This window comes from Hydra vulgaris, chromosome 12 (genome assembly GCF_038396675.1).
Source record: "Hydra vulgaris chromosome 12, alternate assembly HydraT2T_AEP".
Taxonomy (NCBI): domain Eukaryota; kingdom Metazoa; phylum Cnidaria; class Hydrozoa; order Anthoathecata; family Hydridae; genus Hydra; species Hydra vulgaris.
Genome location: NC_088931.1, coordinates 82929642 through 82954270, shown reverse-complemented (window position 1 = coordinate 82954270; position 24629 = coordinate 82929642). Strand labels below are relative to the sequence as shown.

Below are 24629 nucleotides of genomic sequence, written 5' to 3'. Positions count from 1 at the left end.
CAATTTGTAATTTTGATTGATCAATTTTATTAATATCAAGTGGGAACAATCCAGCAATGATTTGTGTTAGTGTAAATGCGTAGCCGGAGCTAAAAGGTTTGCTTGTAGTTGAATAAAATTTTATTTTGTTAAGTTGTTGAAATTTGTAGCTGAATAAAATTCTGTAAGTAATTTGCGCCAAACTCGTTTAATGTGACAATATAGACCTTAGCCTAACAGTTAAAGTATGTGGGGCAAATGATCCGGTAAACATATCAGCCTGATGTTGTTGTCAATGCAAATATGTGCAATATCATAAGTAACATCTGTGACATGTCCGTCCAAGACTAAAATGTGAATACCTGTAATTAAAAAAGTATTTGATTAATTGATTAAACTGCTCAATTTAATTTACCTGGAATTGATTTAAATGCCGGTATGAATACTTTAGTGAGCCATTGAATAAATTGTTTCTCTTCCATCCAACCCGACTTGAATGTTATAAATACGGTGTTTGGTGGTTCTTCTAGACACCAGTCTTGTACAGACATGATATTAATTTGTAAACTACGAATGGTGGCAGAATGGTACTAGTAGGGTTGACACAATTACCAACTGTGTAAATAGTTTTTTGTTGTTACCAACCAATTTTAAAGGGCGTTTAGCACTAAGCCTGCAAATTATATGCTGCTTATTTTAATTGCCTCAAAATCCAATTTCGTCAAAAGTCCACAAATTGCACAAAGAGTTATTTTTGATATTTGCTTCAAGAAATTGTTTTTGAGATGTATTGAAATAACTTGTTATTTTGTCTTCAGTACAAGAAGATGGTCTGAGAGACGAAATATTACCTGCTACTCTGATACTTAAGTTATGACTCCATCCCCAAAGGTTTCACAAAACGACCCAGCCTGCATTTGGTCCTAAAAAGACATCTTTTGAATGTTCAAAAAACGTTCAGAATGACTTAAATTTTTGTTAACGACAGGAAAATTATTTCTCTACAACTAACATGTTGGTTACAAGTTTGTATTTAGTTACATTTTTTTAATAGTTTACTTTTTTTAAAGAAATACAGAAAACATACCATAAAGGATTGTAAATTGATTAGATGTAATTGATTGTGGCTGGATAGCTCAGTTGGTTAGAGCGTCAAACGAAAAGTTAAAACCTGGGCTGTTGTACGATACGGGTTCAAATCCTACCACCGCCAACTCAGTGCTTGAGTAGTACTTTGGTATGCAAAAATGTTGGGTAATAACGGATGCTACTTTGGATTAGTCTTAATGACTATTTGTGGCTGTTCCTATGCTAAGCCAACAATATCTTCGGATATAAAATTGTATAGAAAAATATAGCATGAAAATTCAAATTAAAAAAAAAAAAAATAGGTAAACAAACTTTTTAATTGATTTCCGTTCTACTTTTTTGTCAACCCAACTGTTATTCATAATCATTTTATTAATTTATATGTTAATTTAACTATTCCCTATAAAATGTTGGATAATATTACTTATGATGACCAGTTTAGTCACATTTAAAGCCTTTTTAAATATTATGATAAGACCTAAAAATTAAGATTTCTAGAAGTGGTTGGAAAAGCAGTAAGCAGAGCAACAAAATGGCAAATAATAGGTATAAAGGATGGGTCAATGATCAGTAATAGAGAACTAGTAAGATATAAAAATTTCAGAGAATTGCATCAGATATGCTCTAAAGATATTTTAAACAACAGGTGGCATCCAACGTCACGCAGATCTAGAAGGTTAAAAAAAACTTAAAAGGTTTAAAAATGCGTGAAAGTAGTTTTATATTTTGTCAAGTAAGAGCCAATCCCAGGTTAGGTAATTGTAAACTCACCAACACATTCAACAAAAACCGTGAAAAATGTATTTCGTCAAATATACTTAGAAACATTTTCCTAAGGAAAAAATTATGTTGATGGCCAGAGATCGGCTCACAAGATTTAGGTGGTGTAAGGGTGGTTTTTGAAGAAGCGGAAGTAATTTTTAGTGATGAAAGTAACTTTGAAGTTATAAATAGAAAAAGCAAAGCTCTTGATAAAAGATTTAAATTAACAAAGTATAGTAATTGTTTTGTTTACCGAAGTTGCAAAGTGGCGGCGAGAGTGTTGGTATTTGAGGTAGCTTTAATTTTAATGGAGTAGTTGTGTGTTGTATTTATACAGGTCAAATTAACCAACATACATTTATAGAAACGCTAGAGAACTGCATGGTTCTATCAGTGGACATGCTGATTGAACAAAGTGAATGTGGGCAATTTCAAAAAGATTTTGCACATGCCCACACAGCTTGTACAGTAAAAACATGGATGAAAGAAAATAAAGCAGATTTATTGCCCTGGCCAGCTTGATCATCAGATTTGAATCGGCTTGGATAGATAAAGAATTAGTCAAGGTGCAAATAGGATCCAGAAATAGCTTAAAGCTAGAATTAGATACTATTTGGTGAAAAGTTCCAAACGAAATCTGCAACAATCTTGTGAAATCGATGCCAAAAAGTTGTGCTGCTTGCAAAAAAGCTTGTGTGGGATTTTTTTAATAGTCGCTTAGTTGTTATTTTTGTTACTTTAATTTTTTAAATATTGCAGTTTTTTTATTGGTATTTTTAGTTATTATTCTAGATAACATTTTCACATACAATTTTATGTTTGCCATCCAAGATGTAAGATTTGTTAAAAAATTTTTCTCGCAAAAGAAAAAAAAAGTTGTTCGATTAGTTATTCAATTTTTATTCTATGGTAGTTTAAATATGCTCTAAGCAATAAAATTTTACTTTTCTTGAAAGCTATATTTTTGATACATTATCTTTTTGATGCTGTTTTGTTAACTTTTTATTGTTATTATTGTTGCTGTTCTGTGGATTTCTTGATGATATTGCTATAATATTGTCAAAAATTGTTACTATTAATAGTTTTTATTATACTTGTGTGTATATATATATATATATATATATATATATATATATATATATATATATATATATATATATATATATATATATATATATTTTTAAAAATTAAAGAGTTTAAAGTTTAACAAAACACTATTTTTATGACACTAATTTCTAAATTAATTTAGAACTAAATTAAAGACAACTTTTTTGTCTTTAAAGGGGTTCCAAACTTCCGAGACATTTTGTGTTCATATTAAAGAGAATGATAAAAAAAAAATGTTTTGTCTAAATATTTTTTATTAAAACAAAATTATTTTAGTCAAAGCTTATCTTTGTCGATTTGTTATTGGGCAAAAAGTCAGCATAATATATGCCGCAATATACAGACTTGATAATTTATTCAAGCAAATTTTATTCCTAAGAGTTCAGACATTCTTTAAATTTTTCTTTGATTTTTCATTATTTATTCTAGGAATGGCAAATTGAGGATAGACTACAACCTGATGGATCAATAAAGAGGTTTAAATGTAGAATTAAAGTAACTAGTGAGAAAAAAGTACCTGAAATCAAGTCCCGGGAAGCGCCTAATGTTTCTGTCACACCCCAAAAACAATCATTTCAAAAAAATGATGCTGATAAAAACTCAGAAGAAGATCCAAAGGTAATAAATTATTTAATTGTTGTATATGTATGTATGTACAGTGTACATATGTGTGTGTGTAAGTACATAAATATATACAGTGCACATATATGTACAGTGTACATATATGTACACTGTACACATACAGTGTACATATTTGTACAGTGTACACGTATGTACAGTGTACATATGTGTGTGTGTATATATAAATATGTGTGTGTGTGTGTGTGTGTATATATATATATATATATATATATATATATATATATATATATATATATATATATATATATATATATATATATATATATATATATATATATATGTATATATATATATATATATATATGTATATATATACATGTGTGTACATTGTATATATATATATATACACAACACACACATATTTATATACATTTAAATACACACACAGGCACACACGCACACACATATATATATAAATGTGTATATATATAAATATAAATGTGTGTGTGTGTGTATATGTGTATATATGTATATATATATATATATATCTCAGCGCAATGACCTTGTTAGTCAAGGTTCGTGTTTCAGAGTTATAGAGTCAAGAGAGGGTTATAACAATAATTAAGTACCCTCCTCGTTTTATTAACATAAAAAAAATACACACACACATATATATATATTTAATTATGTTTCATTTTATCTTTTTTAATTTATAATATTTAGCAGTGGGAAGTAATTCAAAGCTTAGGACATGGTAGTGTTAATATACGAGTTCGTCAGCGTCCAGTAGTTAGTGTTTCAAGTTATAGAAATAATGATGATTCTGAAAGTGATGTGAATGAAAGCATGGATGATATTTTAAGCCAAATGAAGTATGTTTACATCTTATATGATGTTGTCATTTGTTTACTGACTTATTTTATTATTATCTTATGTTTTAATTGTCTAATTTTTTTTTATTGTACTTTTTTTTTCAATATTTTATTTGTCTTAATTGTTAGTTCTTAAGTAGCTTTTTTAGGATTGAATTTGTTTTTAAAAAAATAGCACAAAAAAACTGTTCTTTCTCTTAATCGTTCTTTGACATTTATTACTTGATTTGTTTGTATTTTATCATGAATATTGAATATTTTCAATCACTGGATCCATTTTCTAGCAGCATATTACCTGATTACAAGAGGGTTACTAGATTATCTTGGTTGAATTAATTCTTGAATTAATTGGTTGAAATTAAAATCTACGATTTTAGTTTTCAATATTTTGAAATAATTGTTTAACTATTTTAACAACTTTATTAAATAATTAAAATTATTATAAATTATTAATAATTATTATAAATAATTATTATAAATATGTAAAAAACATTCTCAGACTTAAAATAGCTGGCTGGGCTATATATAAACTTGTGTTACATTGTGTCCTGTTTAAGGTATTGAATGGTGGGTCTTCTTGACTCTACTCGTGAGTTTTGCTTGTGCTTTCTTGGTAATGGGTATGCAACTCTTTCTGTTATCTTGTAATGAGGACACACTCTAAAAATGGTTTTGAAGTTTATCTTACTCTTGGTTCTTTACCTATATAAATTTCTTATTTGTCTTTGTATAGAATTCTATTTTCATATTTTAGGTGGTTTTTTTAATGAGACCTTCTCTTTTCAAGGTAGAAAAAAGTTTTTCACTACTCTAGCCGCCAAACTTAAAACTTGGTTGTTAACTTATTTCTTAGACTATAATTTTGAATGCTCCTGCTCCACATATATGCATTACAGTGCCAAAAAAATGTTGTTTAACTTGGGATTGGGCTCACTAATTGTTTTATTTTTTAATATATCCTTAAGCTGACTATTATTGCATTTTTTTTTTTAGCGATTTATCAAAAAGTCTTGCAGAGGATGATACAAAAGCAGAGAGTGATTTTAATTCTTCTCTTACCATAAGTATAAATAAAAAAGAACATTTTGATAAACAAAATGAATTGATTGATAAAGAAAAAATAAACTTAGAAGAGAGGCAAAGAATAAACTTGGAAGAGAGGCAAGATAATGATCAAGATTGGAAAGAAAACCAAAAAGCTAAAGTTAAAGAAGAGGAGATGCGTGAAGCAAACAAAGTAGAATTGTCATCTCTTTTTAATCTTCCAGATATCGATGACGAATCATTCAATGATTCTTATAAAAATGGTAGACTAGTTTTTTATTTGTTGAAATTTATTTCATTTTATTTATTATTTTATTGAATGCATTTTTTTTTTTTTTTTTTTTGCATTTGATATTCCTGAAATTTATTCAGCTTACTTGTTCTATTACTTTATTTCATTATATTTATGAAATTTTGTATATTTGATTGTAATGTTTATATTTGATTCATTTTGTTATTGAATTGTATTAATTATATTTATTTGTTATTTCATTTTGTTTATTTTATTGAATTTTTCATACTACCGATCAATGAATTTTTTTACCATTACTTGATTTTTAAGACAGGTATAATGACAATGAAGTTTCAGAAGATTTTTCGAATAATACAAAAGTGATTTTCTCTATAAATATGAGTAAATTGGAGAATAAAACACATAGAAATTCTTACGTGAGTTTTTATTTTTATTTGTTAAGTTTTATTTTTATTTTTAAAAGATTAAAAGATAATATGTGCCTTATAGTTATGTTTTGAGTTCTATAAATATTTATATTTTTTAAATAGAAATCTGACAGTTTTTTGTTGGATAGAAAACATTCTTCATTAGAATCAGATGTCTCTTCCGTAGATGAACCAGAAACAAGGTTTAAAATATTTTTTGTTCAAAAATTTATATACGGATATCTTTGCGGACATTACTGTGCATGAAAAGTTGTATATGTTGTTATATTAGTTAGTTATTATTTTTAGTGGGAACTTTAGTACACCTGCTGAGGTTTTTTGCACAATTATTTTCTGTTAATGACACATTTTTTTTATTATTATTTCCGAAAATTAAAAAAATGTAAAAGACAAATTGTAAAAAGTAAAAAAAGTTGAAGCATCATAATTTTTATTTTTGTTTTTAATTTTTTAAATATTTTTCAAGTTGTATAAATATCATTGCAATTTGTAGATAAATTTTAAAACTTTTAAACTTTTATGAATAAAGTAAAATTTAAAATTTGTATCTAATCATTAAGCCTCAGTACAACCAATAAGCACCATAAGGTCATTAACAGGTATTTTTAAAGGTCACTTTAAAGACAAAAAAAGCATATGGTGATGAGCCTAAATCAAGCCAAAGTATATATTCATCACTGAGATATTCCTAAATGTATTGGACCAACAATTGTTGAGTCAGCCAAACAAAAACATTGTGCTCCTGTTTTACTGTCGTAATGCTATCATAAGGTATCAAAGTATGATCAGTTAAAAAATACTATTATTACCAGTTAGGAGCAAATTGCTTATTGTTTATAACAGCTCAATTTTTTTCTCTTGTTTTTTTTTAATCTATCGATAAAATTAATTTCTCAAAAAAGGAATGTTATACTTAAAGATTACAAAAAAGCTTTGTTTAAAGAAATTAAATGTTTACTTTTTGGCCAATTTAGGTTACATAAAAATAATTTTTTTTTAAATATTTTATTATATACACCTTATTAATGTAACTTTTAGATATGTTGTAACACGTCAAGATCAAGCAGATTATCGACAACCATTAGAAAGTGGACCTCATACAGAAATACTTTACACAGTAACAGATGTTTCTAATGTCGAGCAAGGCAGAGGTGGTTTTGTAAAAGCAGTAAGAGGTGATATATCAAATTTTTTTAATATTTTTAAAATATTAATAAATATGGGATCAAATCTTAGATAAAACAAATCTTCAAATCTTTTTTTTTAGCTCTCTATGAAAAACTAATGATTATAAAATATTTTTCAATCTAAAAATTATCATTGAGTCAGTAAAGTGTCTATTGCATGAAACCTGAACAAACCTGAAAAATGGACAGACTCCCAAAACAAAAAAACTAGCAAAAAAAGGCTAATATTTTTCTTATAGTTTTAAATATAAATTGAAATTATTTTGTTTTAAATCAAATCTTTGTTTTAAAACTTTATAATTTTTTATTTAATAACAATTTTTGTCATTTATCCACTTTATAAGTTGTATTAACGTTAATGTTAACTTTATAAGTTGTATCATATTTTATATTATCTTATTTATATTATTTTTTATCAGTTGATTTATATCTTTCATTTTCACGGTGAGTACAAATATCAAAATGACCAAATACAAACTTGGCAAATCAGTGAGCTTTATAAAATTATGCATTAAAAATCATTTGAGAAAATGTGTTTTAAACACCCTCAATTGAAATTAAAAGCTTATTATGCTAAAATAGCAAAATCAGACATTGGCGAACAATCATTCCAATCAAATCAAGATTTTCTTCCATAAATGACATGTAAAGTAATTCACAATTATTTTCATATTCCCATAGTGAATAAAAATCCTTCTTTTTGGTACAGATTTGAAGAGCAAAAAAGGATGTTGTTACTAAGTTGTGCTGTTTTTTCTTTCAACTTATTTTATTAAATGCACTTCTTTTAGGAGTGTTTGTAGCAAGAAATCTTCAAAAACATCAAAAGTAATTTCTCTACTACAATTTTTATCACTTTTTGATAATCTAATCTGTGCATCTAATTTTCTTCCATAAATGCCACATTTTTCAGATAATGAAGGCATTTAATCTGGGCAATTCTAAATTCTAATTAGATAAATCTGTGCATCTAATCTGTGCATCTAATATAGGCAATTCTAAATTCAAATCCTATAAATGTGGGCATTTAATCTAGGCAATTCTAAATTCTTATTAGATGAATCTTGGCAACAGTCAACTGTCAGCATTAAGTTTAATTTCTTTAATCAACTAATACCACTTTTGGTAATAATATCAAACTTTTTGAGTGTCAGCAATTTCTGAAAATTAAGTCCATAGCTAAATGCCGTCAGCGGTAAATGGTTTTCTGATCTGATGGCTAGTTGATCGAAACACAAGCTTTGTTATCTTGGTTTAAAAAACACTTTATTTATTCTTGGCAATTCTTCCAGGTTATTGTAGCAGTACAGAAAAATGCTTCAATATGTTTAGCATGGTGATCATGCTGATTAGTTTTATAGAAACTGTTGGCACATGATGCTGGCCTTCAAGATGTAAGTTGTGCTTTATCAAGAAACAGAGATAAAACCCACTTCTACTAATTGTGAAGCCATCCATTCTCAACTGTGCACCCAGTTGGTTTAAAATTTTGTACTTTCATGTATATCACTATTTCTTTTTTCATGAGAAGCTCATCCTTTCCTAGCAATATTTACAATGGTTTTATAAGCGTTTTTTTGTGGTTTTTGTTGGTCATCTTTCTTCTTCATCAACTTCTAAATCACCTTTTTTCTTTTTACTTTTTTTCAGTTCACATATAAAAGCACTCTACTCTATTAATATGTTTTGGCTCGTTTTTAGCTTCATTTTTTTCAGTTCTGCATCTCATATGAAAGCACTCTAAAACTCTTTACTTCACTCTACATATTAGTTGATTGTATAACTTTTTTTTTTTTTTTTTTGTTATTCACCTCCTCAAGGCCGAGAAGGCCACTACAGATGAGGAGGCTACTTAATAGTGGTTATAACCCTCTCTCAACTCTATAACTCCGAAACAAGAACCTTGACAAACAAGACCACTGCGCGGAGAAACAAGTTGAGCGCGGTACTACCAGGGATGTGGTGGGGATCGAACTCCGAACCTCTCGCTTATGAAACGAGCGCTTTACCACTACACCACTACCGCAACTAATAATTAAAGTGCTTTTTGGTTTGCTGACTTTTTCAGGGTGCTCACCTAAATAAGCAATATAAGTTATATATATATATGTATATATAGTAAAAGCTAAATAATTAAACTAGACTAAAAAACTAAAAAAAAAAAAATAGTAAGATATGTTTAAATACATAGCTTAAAGTTTAATGCAAAAGCGATCATTAGATGTAACAAAAAAAGGTAACAACAATAAATTATATACAAAAATGCTATGTCCGCTTTGATGGTATTAAAATTTTTAATTAGAAATTTATTTTTATTGTGGCACTTTGATGTAAGCTCATTTTGTTTGCTAAGTAAATTGAGATGTAATGATGTGAATGGCTCTACTTGATTAAGAGACTCTAAACCCTTGTTTTTGCATTCCCATACAAATTCAAAAGTTCAGTGGAGTTACTTTCATAAAGAAAGAGCTTATATGTTTATACTACCTCTCTTTGCAGGTTTTCTCAGCCTAATGTAATAATATACTTCTTCTTTTGAGTTTTTATATTGCAAATATAATTAAGGTGGTTTGTTGGCAATTAGATTATTGGTTTTTATATTCATGAGTATTAGTACATTTTTATTATTAAAAGCTATAATATTCTTGATGTTTTGAAGGAAGCTATGACTAACCTATAAGTTGTTCAGGTTAAAAAGATTGTGAAATTGGTGAGCTTTAGGAAAGCATTTATCAAAAACTAGATAATATTTCGTATTCAAGATATTGTATTATAATTTGGGATATTTGGAATGAAATCAATCTTATGTTTAAATCAGCAAGAATTGATTATGCAAGTTATCATAAAATGATGCAGCTCTATCAAAAGCTTCTTTGCTTGAAGATATATATACTGATCATTTTGGTATCGACACAATGATGTTTGTTGGATGATTGGAATTGATGTTAATATATAAAGGACTATCACTTGGCTTTCTATTAGGTTGAAAAGAGTTCTCAGATAGATTAAATGTGATGTCAAAAAAAATTTTAGTCTTTCAATTTGGTCTGATAGTAATATCAATATTAAAATTGTCTTGAAAAATTTTGATTTTGATTTTATTTTTTTGCTAATTGGGGAAAGTTGGGATTGGGGACCACTGATATTATAGAAGCAGCAAAGATCATCATCTCTTCATTGATTGGTAGTGTTTTGTCCATATACATTGACAATGGTTTATAAGATAAAAAGACCATTTAGTTTGCATAATTTGGCTCCGTCCAAACTACCCATGGTGACATCAAAATTAGAGCTGCTTAGTTTTTAATCCACATGTTTCCTGAAAATGTAAAGGTTTCTTAATGTGGTAAATAATTTTGATTGATTTAGCAGGAATTTTGGTGATTTTTTTGCATGCCTTAAAGAATCTTGAAGAACTTTTTCCGAAATTGTAGGGTAAAACTTGTCAATATCGTATTGAATGAAAGTACATTTATTTTTTCCAGATATTGATTTGAACCATTTTATGATGTCATTTGTGCTATGGCATGAAGTTATCATGGAAATCTAGTTAATCATCTATGTACAAATCTTTTGCTATGATTTTGTTGTTTTTATACAACAAACAACTTCTAATATTTCTTAATAAACATTTTTTAAACATAAATTTTTATATTTTAAGTCAATTGTCTTCTCAAATAACATTCTTTGTATTTTTAAGGCTTATCTTTAAAAAGGCTCCTAAAAGGTCTTTATATATATAATCTCTATATATAATTTGTATAAACCAAATTGTCCTCAATTTTGTAATATAATAATCTATATATACATATAATCTATATAAGCCAAATTACCCTCAATTTTGTATTGGAAATTGACTGAAATCACATTGCACGGACACACATTAATTCTAAAGTGGTGCTTACAATTTTGCAAACCTCAGAAGATTTAAGTGCATGATAAACTGTGAAATGTGTCAAGGATGTTAAAAGTTTCAATATTATTCACAATACCAATTAGCAGAAATCCAACCTAAAAGTTGAAATATTTTTTATAAGTTTTTCTGTCTAAAAAAGTTAAACAATATTTTCTGTCCTTTTTTTTGTCAGACTCAAAACTTTTTAGTTTATTTTATTCTTCAGAAAGCCTTTTATATATAATTTTATATATAAATAATTATATATAATTATATATAATTATATATAACACCTTTTATATATAATTGCTTAGAATTTAATAGTTTAAATAGCATAATTTTGGATAAAGTTGTTGTGCGCGGTAAATTAAATGATTTTCGTTAAAATTTTTATATTGCGCTTTTTTCTCAATTAAGAAGTTTCATAAAAAAAGTTTTGGATGACTGAGTAATTATTTGGATTTTTGGTAAAATTTAAGGTAGCTAAAAAAAGCTTTTTAATTTAAAAATTCTTTGGGAAACAAAATATTATTTTGGAAATCGGAAAAATTCCTAGGTTATAAAATCCGTGACTATTTAAAATTTGCGCAATTATTTATTAACATTAATAAACTTTTTACAAACAAAAAAAAAACCATTAGAAAAAAAACTTAAATGTTTAATTCAAAGCCAAAAAATACTGTCAAATTACCATTTTTAATCACTTTCACTAGAATACAGCTCATTTATTGTTTTTGCTTCCATGTCATAACTATTAGTGTCGTCGTAATACATATCTTCATCATTACCCTCATCTGATGACACCTGATCATCCTCCCATAATATGTCGTCCTCGCTGCCGTCCAATTTATTTGAAATGCAACATTGGAGAAATCCTTGTTTAATAATAGACGGATCTAATTCATTCCACGTCAAAAGTACCCATTCTGCAACCTCCAAGAGAGTTGGTTGACGCATACGGGCACCAGCAGTATATGTGTGATTGCTGCCACTTAACCATTCATTCCATTTACGATGAAGAGCTTCCTTCATCGGCTTGTTGACAGAAACATCTAAAGGTTGAAGAATACGGGTCATTCCACCTGGAATAATAACCAGGTTGTACTTTATTTGGCGCATTTTGTTCTGGATAGAAGGCATTCGATGACACCTAAATGAATTGAGCACCAACATGGAAAGTGGCTTACTTGCACCACCCGGACGATGCCCCCAAACGCATTTTAACCAATTAATGGTCAGTGCTTCATCCATCCAACCCTTTGCATGGACACGGATATGTACACTTTTCGGAAACTGCAATTTTGTAAGAGTCTTTCTTTTAAAAACGATGTACGGCGGCAATTTGCCTCCATCTGCAGTACATGCCAGCATCACAGTGAAAGGAGACTTCTCATGCCCAGTTATTCTAATTGAAACTGTCTTCTTGCCTTTCAGGTCTACAGTCCTGTTGTAAGGCATATCGAAGGTCAGGGGTGTTTGATCTGCATTTCCAATTTGGGAAAAATCATAATTATGTTTCTTTCTCAATTTTATCACGAACTTTTGGAACTCAAGAAGTTTTTCTTCTTGATCGTGCTGCGCAATGGTGGTTCTTCTACGAACAGAAAGCCCATTTCGTTTCATGAAACAAACTGCCCATCCGTACGAAGCTTTGAATTGTGTTGCGTTGGCACAAGATTTTTTGACTTCTAGAGCTTTCAGTCTGATTTCAATGCATGAAACTCCGATACCTTGCTGTCTCTTATCTACTACCCACTCCATTACAGCCTTTTCCAGTTCTGGAAAAATAGGTCATAATCCCAGATTCGCCTTTTTCTTCCTGGGCATAATTTGTAGAGCTTCTTTGTTTTTTCGCCACAATCGAACATTTGCTTCGTTTATGGAAAAGTGACGACTTGCTTCTCGATTTCCGTGAGACTCAGCATATTTAACTATTGATAATTTTTCTGCTGCTTTATAGGACCGTCTTGAAGACATTTTTACGGAAATAAATAAAATAAAATAATAAATTTTTGTACTTGCAACAACTATCACTTATTAGATGAACGCGAGTGCGATACGTACTGTGAGTTCGGTTTGGTAACCTTTCTTTAAACATGCGGATGAATTACGGAGTAAAGATGTGAGCAGCTGTGCTATACGTTTGTTCAGTGTTTAAAAACAACTATTTTTTTGATCTCGATTGTAATACGCACCCACATTTTTTTGGAATAAAATGTGAAAAAAAAGTGTGTATTATAATCAAGATTTTACGGTTATATATATATATATATATATATATATATATATATATATATATATATATATATATATATATATATATATATATATATATATATATATATATATATATATATATATATATGTATATATATTCACAGGGCCTGGATCATCTCCCTTCACTAGGAGTGTGACATTGTTAATAGACATTAACAATGTCTGCTCACATTATTGTATAGCTGGGGTTGTAGAAAACTCCATATTAATTCAGGGATGGCTCACTTACTAAGTGAGCATAAATATTTTTAAAGTTTGTTGGATGTCCGATTCTCGACAGATTCCAAGATGTGTTTGTGCATGGTGTAAGGCATGGTCTATTAACATGATACCTTATGTGAACACATAGGCATTAATGTTAATGGAAACCTTTATTATTTACACTTCTTTTTTCACTTGTGAAACAATAATCTTGACTGTCAAGTTTGTCTAACTGAGAAATATTTGCAGTATTAATTATGTGGTGTCATGTGGTGGGTTTGATTTTGAGAACTGTCTTATGTGTTAAATTTTGCATGACTCTTAATTATATATTTACAGGCTCTGATAAATAAATACTTCTATCTCTGATAAAATGGTTTTTAAAATATTGACCTATTTTTTATTACAGAAAAACATGAAAATATTGCATCTGTAGAAAAAAAATCCTATCGGTTGTCGCTTACTAACAAAGATTTGGCAAAAGTCCATCATAGTGATTTACCAAAAGGTCATGTACCAACAAAAACTATGAGCTTCAAAGAAAATGCTGATACTGTAATTATCACTTATAATCCTCCTTCTGTAGATGTTAAAGCAACTATTGTTCGACCAGCTTCTTCTGAACTCCCTGACGAAGAAAATCTAATCATTAATAAAAAAGTAAGTATATTTTAAATAAACATCAACAAACATGGTATCTTTGTTAAAAATACGTCTGAATATAGGTCTTGTTTTATTTTAAGAAAACTAAATACATGTATAGCGTTTTTTTATTATATATATTACTAATTTCTTTATTATTTTTTCATAACCTTGTTTTATATATACAGTAATGTCCAAAAATTTGGGAACAGGGTAAAAAAAAATGAATTTTAATAATATTTCAGTACATACTTTACTAAAGCCAACATATTATAAATTTAAAGGTTTTTATGTTTACTATTATGTTTTGAGTGAATTAAAAAATGATTAAAAAAATAAAAACAATTTTTGATGAGTTCGCTAACAAAGCGTTTATATTTAAAAAAGAAGGAATTTTTCAATGATATTTGATCAAAATTTATTAGAAGTGCAAAATCACATTACTGTTTTGTAGGTCTATAACTACAATCAACAACACAATGCTCTTACAAATATCTTTGTATATTTCTTGATCAATAGTTCCAGTATATTTACTGAGCAGATCAACGCTGTCCTGACTAAAACATTCCAAAATCACTTCATTACCTCCTCCATGTTTTACAATAAGCTGTTAGGATTTAGATCATATTTTGTACTTACTGGGCATCAAACAAACTTGGTTCCATCTTATCCGAACTGCATAAACATGTTCTCATTACTAAAAAGAATCTTTACTAATATTGGCTACTCCACTTTAGACACTAATTCTTCTCGAGCATTTCAGTTTTTCAAGGAAATCAATGGGTTTTAGACTAAATGTCTTCCTCACACATTTGCATGACATAAACAATGTTAATTAAAATCAATTACTGTCAAATGGGTTTTTTCATTGCCTAATATCACAAGGTTTTTATCCTGATGATTTGTTGTTTTGTATGATCTTTCTGATTGCTTTTGAATCTTTGTAGATCCATTAAGTTCATAAGCTCATATCTCTTCATAATTTATCTATCAGCAGACTTACTGGCTGTTGATAAATGTTGATCTTGCTATCAACATTTTTACTGAAAATATTTTACATTTTTTATACCCTGCGACCTCAATCACATATAGGCTCAAATTAAGTGATAGCATATTGTGATATCTGTAAATGCTTCCAGACTTTAAATTGTTATATAATAGACTCTATTCATGGATTTTTGCTTGTGCCTCCTTGATAGTAGTCATGCAACTTTTCCTGTTATCTCCAAATAAGATTGCAGCTGTGTAACTCAGTTTTTTTGGTTTGAGGCCAGCTGTTAGTAAGGTTTCTTGTGGTGTTCTCTTAAAGTGATTTCATTTATTTGAATATTTGATATTTCATAAATTTATATTTGATATTTTAAAGCTGCTTTAAAATTTTAGTTTTAAAAAATAGTCATAACTTTTTGATTACTTAGAACAGACAGCCAGTCTTTAATCTGATCCTTTTTAAGTTGTCAATTCAGTAGACTCTAATATTTCAACAAAATGTTCAATTGCTTGTAAACCATTTCTTTTGTTTTTTAGTTTTTAATTTACCACCTTTTAAGTTAGTTTTTATTTATTACTTTTTGTTAATAGAGTTTAATAGACTTTAAACCCTAAACCCAATAGCTGTTATTCAATAAAAAATATTTATATTGATCTTGAATTATGATATAAAGCTTATTTAAAACCTATATTGTTACTATTATTTTTATTATTATTAAAATTATTATTTAATCTTAATTCATTTTATAAATCATCAGGTAGCACTAGAAAAATAAGCAAAATAAAGTACGGTCTGCAAATTGAATTTGGCACAAAGTGGTTACCATAAAACATAGAAATGAAAATGGCGAAATTTTGCTGATCTCAAACACTTTGAGGTCGGCATTGCCGGTTATTGACCCTCTGAGGGCTGCTTATTTAAATCTTATTCAATATTTTCTTATAAATTATATGTTTGTAACTCTTTTGCAGGCCAAATTTAAAAAATTCAAAATTAAAGACAGAGGAGTTTAAAAATATATAAAAATTATAACTTTTTATAGTTATTTTAAAACAAAACAAAAAAACTATGGTTTATTTTCAAATATATTTTTTTTATTGTTATTTTTATTATCAATTAATCAATTTCTAATTTAAAACATTTAAATTTTTGTTTTAGTTGTGTATTTATATATATATACACACACACACAAATAATTTAAAATGTATTCTACAAAACTGTGCTTAATGTTCTTAAAAGAACAGAGTAATAATAAATTAGTAGAAAATCAAAATTTTTACACTGTGTTTCATCAAAAAAAAAAAAAAGACTCAATACACCTTTTCACAGTTCCGAGACAAAGTTTATGCGCGCGCAGAAATGGAAGTAAAAATGTAAACAAACGTTATTTTAGCAGCGATTTCATTGCAGATTTACCAAGAGATAGTGCTGAACCAATGATATATATATTTTGTTAAATGTCTAAAGTGATAAAAGCAAAGTAAAAGTCAAAATAAAAATTGTTTTAACAGTTAAGGTTTATCATGGAAAACAATGAAAATACTGAACCTATGCCATATACAAAGTTTAAGAGATCAAAAACATGCGCTGTCATTAATTGCAAAAATAATGAATACAATCTGGAAATGTGGAAAGATAATTTATGTGAGATACACAATGTTAAACGAAGCTCTAACTTATGCAACTGCAAACTACCATATGAGTAAGTATTTATTTTCCATTATGTGTGTGTACATACATACATACATACATACATACATACATACATACATACATACATACATCATACATACATACATACATACATACATACATACATACATACATACATACATACATACATACATACATACATACATACATACATACATATAACAATTTAAATAATATTTTATTATCAATTATATCATAAAATATTTTATTTATATATGTGCAATTTTTAATTTTAAATTGCATGCATTTCAGCAAAAAAACAACCAGAGCTCAGAGAAAAATGGAGAAAATTAATTAATCGTGTAAGTCCTACATCATCACGTCCTGGAAAATTATTTACAATAAAATCGAAAATGAGAGTATGTTCTGATCATTTTCCTGATAGGGCACCATCATTTATAAATCGGTATCCTTCATTAAATCTGGGTTATGATGCAACTCAAAGACTTAAATTATTAAATGCAATTACTTCTCGACGAAAATTAAACTATCAGTCACAAACAACCTTACCACAAGAATCACAAATTCCACTAACAATAAATAATACTAAAACAGTTCCTGATGTTGCTGATGATATCAATTTTAACTTTATTCAGTCTTCAAGTATTACAACCATTTCAAATAATGATCCATCAGATTATGTTGAATTTAATGTTAAATGTTGTTCTGTAGTAGAGCATCAAGAATTAAAAAATGAAATTGACAACTTAAAAAAAGAACTTCAGCATGAAATTGAAAAAAATAAAAATTTATATGAAAAATTAATCACAGCCACATCAGTAATTACTATGAAACCAGATAAAATTTTATATAAATATAATATAAACAAATCATGTTATTGCAAGTTACCGGTATACAAACATTTATTAAAAAGTGATAGATCTTTTAACTTTTACACTGGTCTTATGTCTGTCAGTGTGTTTCATGAATTACATAGTGCAATATCACCATTAATTAAAAGGAGATGGCAAGGTGCTAAAAAAACATCTACTGGTGTTTTTTGAAATTTTAGAAAAAGACGTAAAGTATTTGGACCAAAACGAAAGTTATGCAGCAAAGATGAATTTTTAATGTTGCTAATGAAGCTAAGACTTGGATTACTAACAACTGATCTTGCTGACAGATTTAATATATCTTTAGGATTAGCAAGTGCAATATTTTCTACATGAGTGAAAGCTTCTAGTTCGCTTTTAAAACACATGGTTTGTTCCAAATAAAGATGTTATAGTTTAGACAATGCCAAACAGATTTAAGAAATTAAATTATTAAGACTTGCACTCAATTTTAGATGGAACAGAGTTTTTCATTGAAACACCAATAAATTTAGACTTACAGAAACTAACATCGAGTGAATATAAACATCACAATACTGTAAAAATATTAGTATCTGTAGCTCCAAATTCATCAATAGTTTTTGTTTCTAAAGCTTACGGAGGTTCAATTTCAGATAAAGAAATTACAAATCGCAGCAACTACTTAGATTACATTCCAAAATATTCACGTATAATGTATGATAAAGGTTTCAATGTTAATACTGAATGTTCTGAACATTTGATCTACTACACTGTTCCACCTAGTCGGAAAGGTGCAGCTCAAATGACCCCTAATGAAGTAAAGAAAACAAAGGAAATCGCTAACTTAAGGATCTTGGTTGAACAAGTTATAAGAAGACTGAAGACATTTCGAATTTTGGAAACAGAGTTTCCAATTACATTGTTGTAACTATTTGATGATGTTATTATTGCTTGCTCAGCTTTGAGTAACTTAAGAAAAAAAATATGTTTAGACTGACTTTTATTTGATAGCATCATAACAAAACTGTTTTTACTTTAATAGGTTATATAATATGTATATGTAAATGTATATGTGTATATATACATGCACACACATATATATATATATTTATATATGAGTTCTTTCAAACCTTTTTTGTGCTGCAAAACTTTTTTGAACCTTTTATTCAAATATAAATTCTCATTTTTGAAAGTTTCTTTCTTACCATTATTTAAAAAAGAATTGTCAAAAGTCATCTAATTAATATCCATAACATACAACAGTTTTAGTTCTGGACTGGCTGAAGGTTTTTTACAAATCTAAGAGTCAATGTTTTGAGGTACTTCTTTTGCACATGTAATAATTAAACTGGATTAGACAGGCTCTAGATCTTTTTTTTTTTTTTAGTGGCGAAGTACTTATTATAGGGTTTTTTAAAATTTCTTCTGTTTGTATATTTTGCTTACCAAATAATAGATATTTAGCAAGATGCTTGTACCAAAATTCTTTTAAATTCTTTAAGATATTTTGCTAAATAATATATTTTCTATATAGTGTCCATGATCTGTATATACAAAATACCAACAATTTTTTAGAGAAGTAATACCAAGTTGACCTTGTATTTGAAAATAATGGGGATGATTTAACTTTAACTTTACTTCCCCGTTATTTAAAGTTTCAAGCTGTTTTAGGTTGGATTTACTTGGTGCACTGTCACGAATTGAATAAGGGCATTTTATTTCAACTAAAGCTTTTCCTCAACACAAGCATTCTATAAATAAATCAGGAGAAGCTGATATGTATGGATGCTCTTTATCTATTATTGTTCCACTCTCAAATGATTTAACCTTTTTATGGCCCATGTTTTTTAAAGCTATTATAACAGCCACATTTGCATGGAACTCCATACCAATTCCATGGCGTGTTGAAAATGTGTCTATTTTCTCTTCACTTAATATTGATTCAACAAGTTTTAAAGAACATTTATTTGGATTTTGTTTTAGAGTTTCCATTTTGGTATAAATCTTGCTAAATTTTGAAGCAGTTATTCTACCTTCTCTTTGTATAAATCAATCATTTGACTTTGATTGGTCTTTTGTTTCCTGTTCTATATTTTTTATTTCAAGTTCATTTAATGTTAATGTGTTTGTAAAGTTACTAATGTTTTCTGATTGAGATAGATTGTTATTGATTTCAGATTTTTGTGCTTTTTCTTTTACAGCTTCCAGTAAAACAGTTGTATGCTTAGTTAGTGGTTCAGACTTCCGTTGTCCTTCCATCAATTCAACAAAACACCTTTGACTTGCAACTGATTTTAGTTTTTTATATAGAAGACTACGTACTTTAATTCCATTATCCAAAAGTTTTTTTTTGGGGGGGGTCGCAAATTCATAAGAGCAATAACCAGCATTTCCTGCTGCTAATCTTAATTCGTTATTTTTTTTTTTATAGTGAAAACTATTAAAAGTCATTTCAGCTATAGGTTTGTGGATCAATTTTGTTTTGCAGCCTGCAGGAACATTCCATTTAGCCAAAACACTGGTTGACGATAGTTTTGTAGCTCCAGTCCGAACTGCTGCCTCTACTCTGAAAAGTAAACCAATAACATGATTACAACAACCTAACATTCCTGCAGTGCATGTGCAGTATGCAGAATACACATGTCCACCAGGCTTATCAGAATCTTTTTCGATTGCAACCCATACATAATATGCTCTATTATTTGTTCTTTGTGATGGTGTGACTCTGGATTTGATAAAACATATTTTTGAAAATTGACTGATTTCATGATAGTAAATCTCTTTCACCCATTCACATTTAAAATATTTATAAGCCTTGCCTTCTTTATACTCAGATTGAAGTCTATTTATGAGGTCTGATGATGCATTATTTTTAGAAAGGAATCGATCAATATCATTGAAATATACTGTTGGCCAATGTTTCAAACCCATCCCCTTATGTTCAGATAACCAACTTTGTTTTAAAGTAAAAGGGTCGGGTAAAACGTTACTAGCTATATTCAGTTTTTCTATATATTCTTTCATTTGAAGTTGATTTTGAAGTTCAGATTCTTTACTGACTGGAATCTTTTCTTCATTTGCTGAGAGAGCCATAAACAATATAATTTTGCAAAAGGTAAGATTTAAATCAAACAATACCGAAAACTTGATAGATCTCAGTATCACTTGGTAAATCTGCTATGAAATCGCTGCTAAAATAATGTTTGTTTATTACATTTTTACTTCCATTTCTGCGCGCGCATAAATATTATCTCGGAACTGTGAAAAGGTGTATTAGTACATTTAGAGCAAACATTTTTAGATGTTTTGATATTGCCCTGAAAATCCTAATCTTACTGAATCTTAAGGTGTATATAACTAAAATTTACATAAATTTTGAAATGTTATGGTTTTGCACTGATACAGCAATATATATATATATATATAGAGAGAGAGAGAGAGAGTTGCAAAAATACGCATTTTTTCCTTTGGCATTTTTTTGGTGTTGTTTTGCTTTTTTTTGGCATAAATTTTAGAATAGTTTTCCTTTATTCTAGCATACTTTTAGTTAATAACCATTAAAAGCACAATTAGATGTATAAACACCAATTTAAAATAAATTTTCAATAAGAAATTAAACTAGCTTTAAGTTATGTATCTGTAATTATACTCCTTCAGTCTTCCATCACATTTTATTATTCTATCCTCATCTAACCTGGGTCTTTAACATATTTATCATACTGTATGGAAATGTTAATTTTTCATGTTGTACTAACAATTGTGATTATATATATAACTCTCATTATATATAGAAACTATTCTTATCATATAAGAAAGTTACCTTTTTAATTTTGATAATATAAATATATTAGTATATAATACCATAAAAATTTAGTATCAGAATATATCAAGATTTTAAATTATTTAAGCATTTGTATATTGTGTAGTGTTTTAGTCTTACATTGTTTGTTTGTTATATTTGTCAAAAAAATATATATTGCTAGTAGACCCTAAAAAAAAAAACCCTATACTGAACTTAATTTCAAGAAAAATTTTAAAATTTTGAAAAAGTTTCCCAGACCACCTTCATCTGATGATTTGCGATTTATTTATTTATAATTTATTTTTTTATCTGGATTTTTTTTTAATTACATGATTTATTTATCTAGCCATTTTTATATAGTACTATATCAGAAGACTTTTTAACATGCTTTGTTTTTCAAGTTCAATTTTTAGACAAAATTATGGCAAAAGGAATGTTCAACTTTTTCCACTTTGCTAATTTCGTTCAGAGGTTTAAATAAATGGGTGACCAAATTTTTATTTCTGCCCCCTGTATGGAGAACTTAATCATAATTGATAACCAACAAGAAGAACAAAAAGTTTAAATATATTTAAACAACTTTAAAAAGTATTCTACACAATAGAGTGCTCAATGTTCTTAAAAGAACAGAGCAATTATATTAGTAAAATCTGATTTTTTGATGAATCTTTGTTGATGAAACACAGTGTTAAATGGAAAAAATTTTTGTTAAGTGATTTTCTACTACTAATATATATATATATATATATATATATATATATATATATATATATAAATACATACATACATACATACATACATACATACATACATACATACATACATACATACATACATACATACATACATACATACATACATACATACATACATACATATTTGAATATCAGACATTTTACACTAACTTTTAGGTTTCTGAAGAATCTTGTTTGCCAAATGATTTTATAGAATCATCAGACGTTCCAGTTGTTGATACTCATTCTGTTGTTTTTATGGAACCTGCTGATGTTGAGAGAAAGAGTAACTTTTATTACTTTAAATTTTTTACTCACCATAAATTCATATATAAATAAATAAGTTTATTAAATATTTTATTTTTATTAAAGTTTGTTTGGAAGATGTGCTTTTGGAAACAAAGACATTGCAAATTCAAGATAACGATACCCAGTTGTCTCCTCAAAATGTCCAAATCATAACTCGCGTACTACCTACTGAGGTTATCACTCAAACTATTGTTTACGAAGCTGATCATTCATTATCCCAAGATGAACTTGACGGTTTACTCGACAAACAAACAATCACTTCTACTACTGTGGTAATTTTATTTACTAATTGTGGTTATATTTAGTTGTTTTTTTTAAGTGACTGTAGATTTTTAATATATTTGCATTTTTAGCTTGCTTAATATATATTTATCTCATTTAAGTCTTTAATTGAATTTATATCCCTTATGTTCATAAAATTTTTTTCCTTGTCACCTTAAAAATTTCTATCGATTATAAAATGCCAAACTTTTCATAAAATTTTTTTTATACAGATTAATGACAAAAATTTTACTTTTCAGACTACTACTGTTCAAAAAATTTCTGGTGAAACTGTAACTCATGAGACTGGTTATCAGTTTGAGAATGTGCCTGAAAACGCAATTGAAAAGGTATATTGATTTTAGTTCATTTGGTAAATCGAAATCTTTTTTGTTGTGAACAATAAAGAAACGGTAAGGTTTATATTTTTATTTTTCAGGCGATTCATTCAGCTTTATTTCGCGCAAATAATTGCATAGAAAATAACGAAACAGGTTTTGTAGTTACTGAAGAGGGAAAAATAAAAGAAGAAGAAAGAAGTGGCATTGATGATGAAATGGATAAAACATCAGGACCTAACGGTGAATGTTGTGAATAAACTTATCAAACTCCGAGTTCTTGCAACAAGAAAAGAAGAACATAATACTGTTGTGTATATAATTGTGTGTCTACCAAATCTTAATAAGTACTAGTAACCAAGCCTCCAATGATTTCGATAGATTTCGTTTATTTTTTATAATATGCACAAAGCACAAGTAAATAATTTTATCGATCTTTGCACATCAAATTTGTTTTATTTTTATAACGCTGCTGTAAACTAACTTCAATGTAGATTTATGTGAGTTTATTTTACTTGTTAAATGTTTATGTCAATTTGGTTTTCGAAGCCGAACCCAATTCCATTATTGACAGATGCTTTTGTTCAAATATATTGTAAATATGCTTATAAATGCAAAAATTTTATAAAATTAACAAAAAAGCAGCTACTATCCATCTCCTTTTTGCGAATTGCATTTTGCAAGTTTTTATTTTTTATGTGCTGCCATGTAGTGTATTGATTTTTAAAAATAAATAGTTAAAAATATGAAATAAGTGGTTCAGCTCTATATAGCGATTTCAAATAATTTTTGAAATTTTTTTTTGTAGGCTGTTTTATATGAAAATTTCATCATAAATTTTCATAAAACTTCACTCCTAAAAAGTATCAATGAGTAATTTTAATAATAAATTTATTTATAAGTTTTACTTAATTTCAAATTATGGAAAAAGATGAATTTCGTTTTATCCACATTCAATGAAAGCTACTTCCCCCCCCCCTCCCCCCATCTCATACGCGCCATTTGCAGACCCTCTCTTCCTCTCCGAGTGTAGTACTTTACTAAGTCAAAAAAATCAACTTCAAAATTAAAGACGCTTCTAAAAATTTTATGACGATCAAGATTTTCGTTTTAAAATTGAATTTGCCAGATCCGGAAAAATGTCATAAGCGAAAAACCGAAATTTTTTTTGGGGGGAAAGAGTAAGCATGCTAATTGCTTTAGCATGCTTAATTAATAATTATTAATTAATAATTATTAATTAAGCATGCTAACGCGGCTAAATTAATTAATAATTATTAATTCATTAAAACGTGAATAAATATGACAGTCTTTAATAGGCGGATCCCCCTTCCCCCCCATCATTCTTTCTTATTCAGTTTTCCGCTCC

At 28.1% G+C, this 24629-nt stretch overlaps 1 protein-coding gene across 2 annotated transcripts in view; it reads left to right on the top strand.

The window, feature by feature from the left end:
• Nucleotides 1-23783, top strand: part of LOC100206545 (uncharacterized) — a 79007-nt gene extending 55224 nt beyond the window's left edge. For both annotated transcript variants that reach the window (XM_065814692.1, XM_065814693.1), the window contains exons 26-36: nt 3367-3555; nt 4243-4391; nt 5385-5698; nt 5998-6104; nt 6219-6298; nt 7155-7291; nt 14086-14336; nt 22530-22638; nt 22725-22933; nt 23183-23272; nt 23362-23783. In XM_065814692.1, the coding sequence (XP_065670764.1) occupies nt 3367-3555; nt 4243-4391; nt 5385-5698; nt 5998-6104; nt 6219-6298; nt 7155-7291; nt 14086-14336; nt 22530-22638; nt 22725-22933; nt 23183-23272; nt 23362-23520 (1794 nt within the window). In that variant the 3' untranslated portion in view covers nt 23521-23783. The remainder of the gene's footprint in view (nt 1-3366; nt 3556-4242; nt 4392-5384; nt 5699-5997; nt 6105-6218; nt 6299-7154; nt 7292-14085; nt 14337-22529; nt 22639-22724; nt 22934-23182; nt 23273-23361) is intronic.
• Nucleotides 23784-24629: the final 846 nt, after the last annotated feature.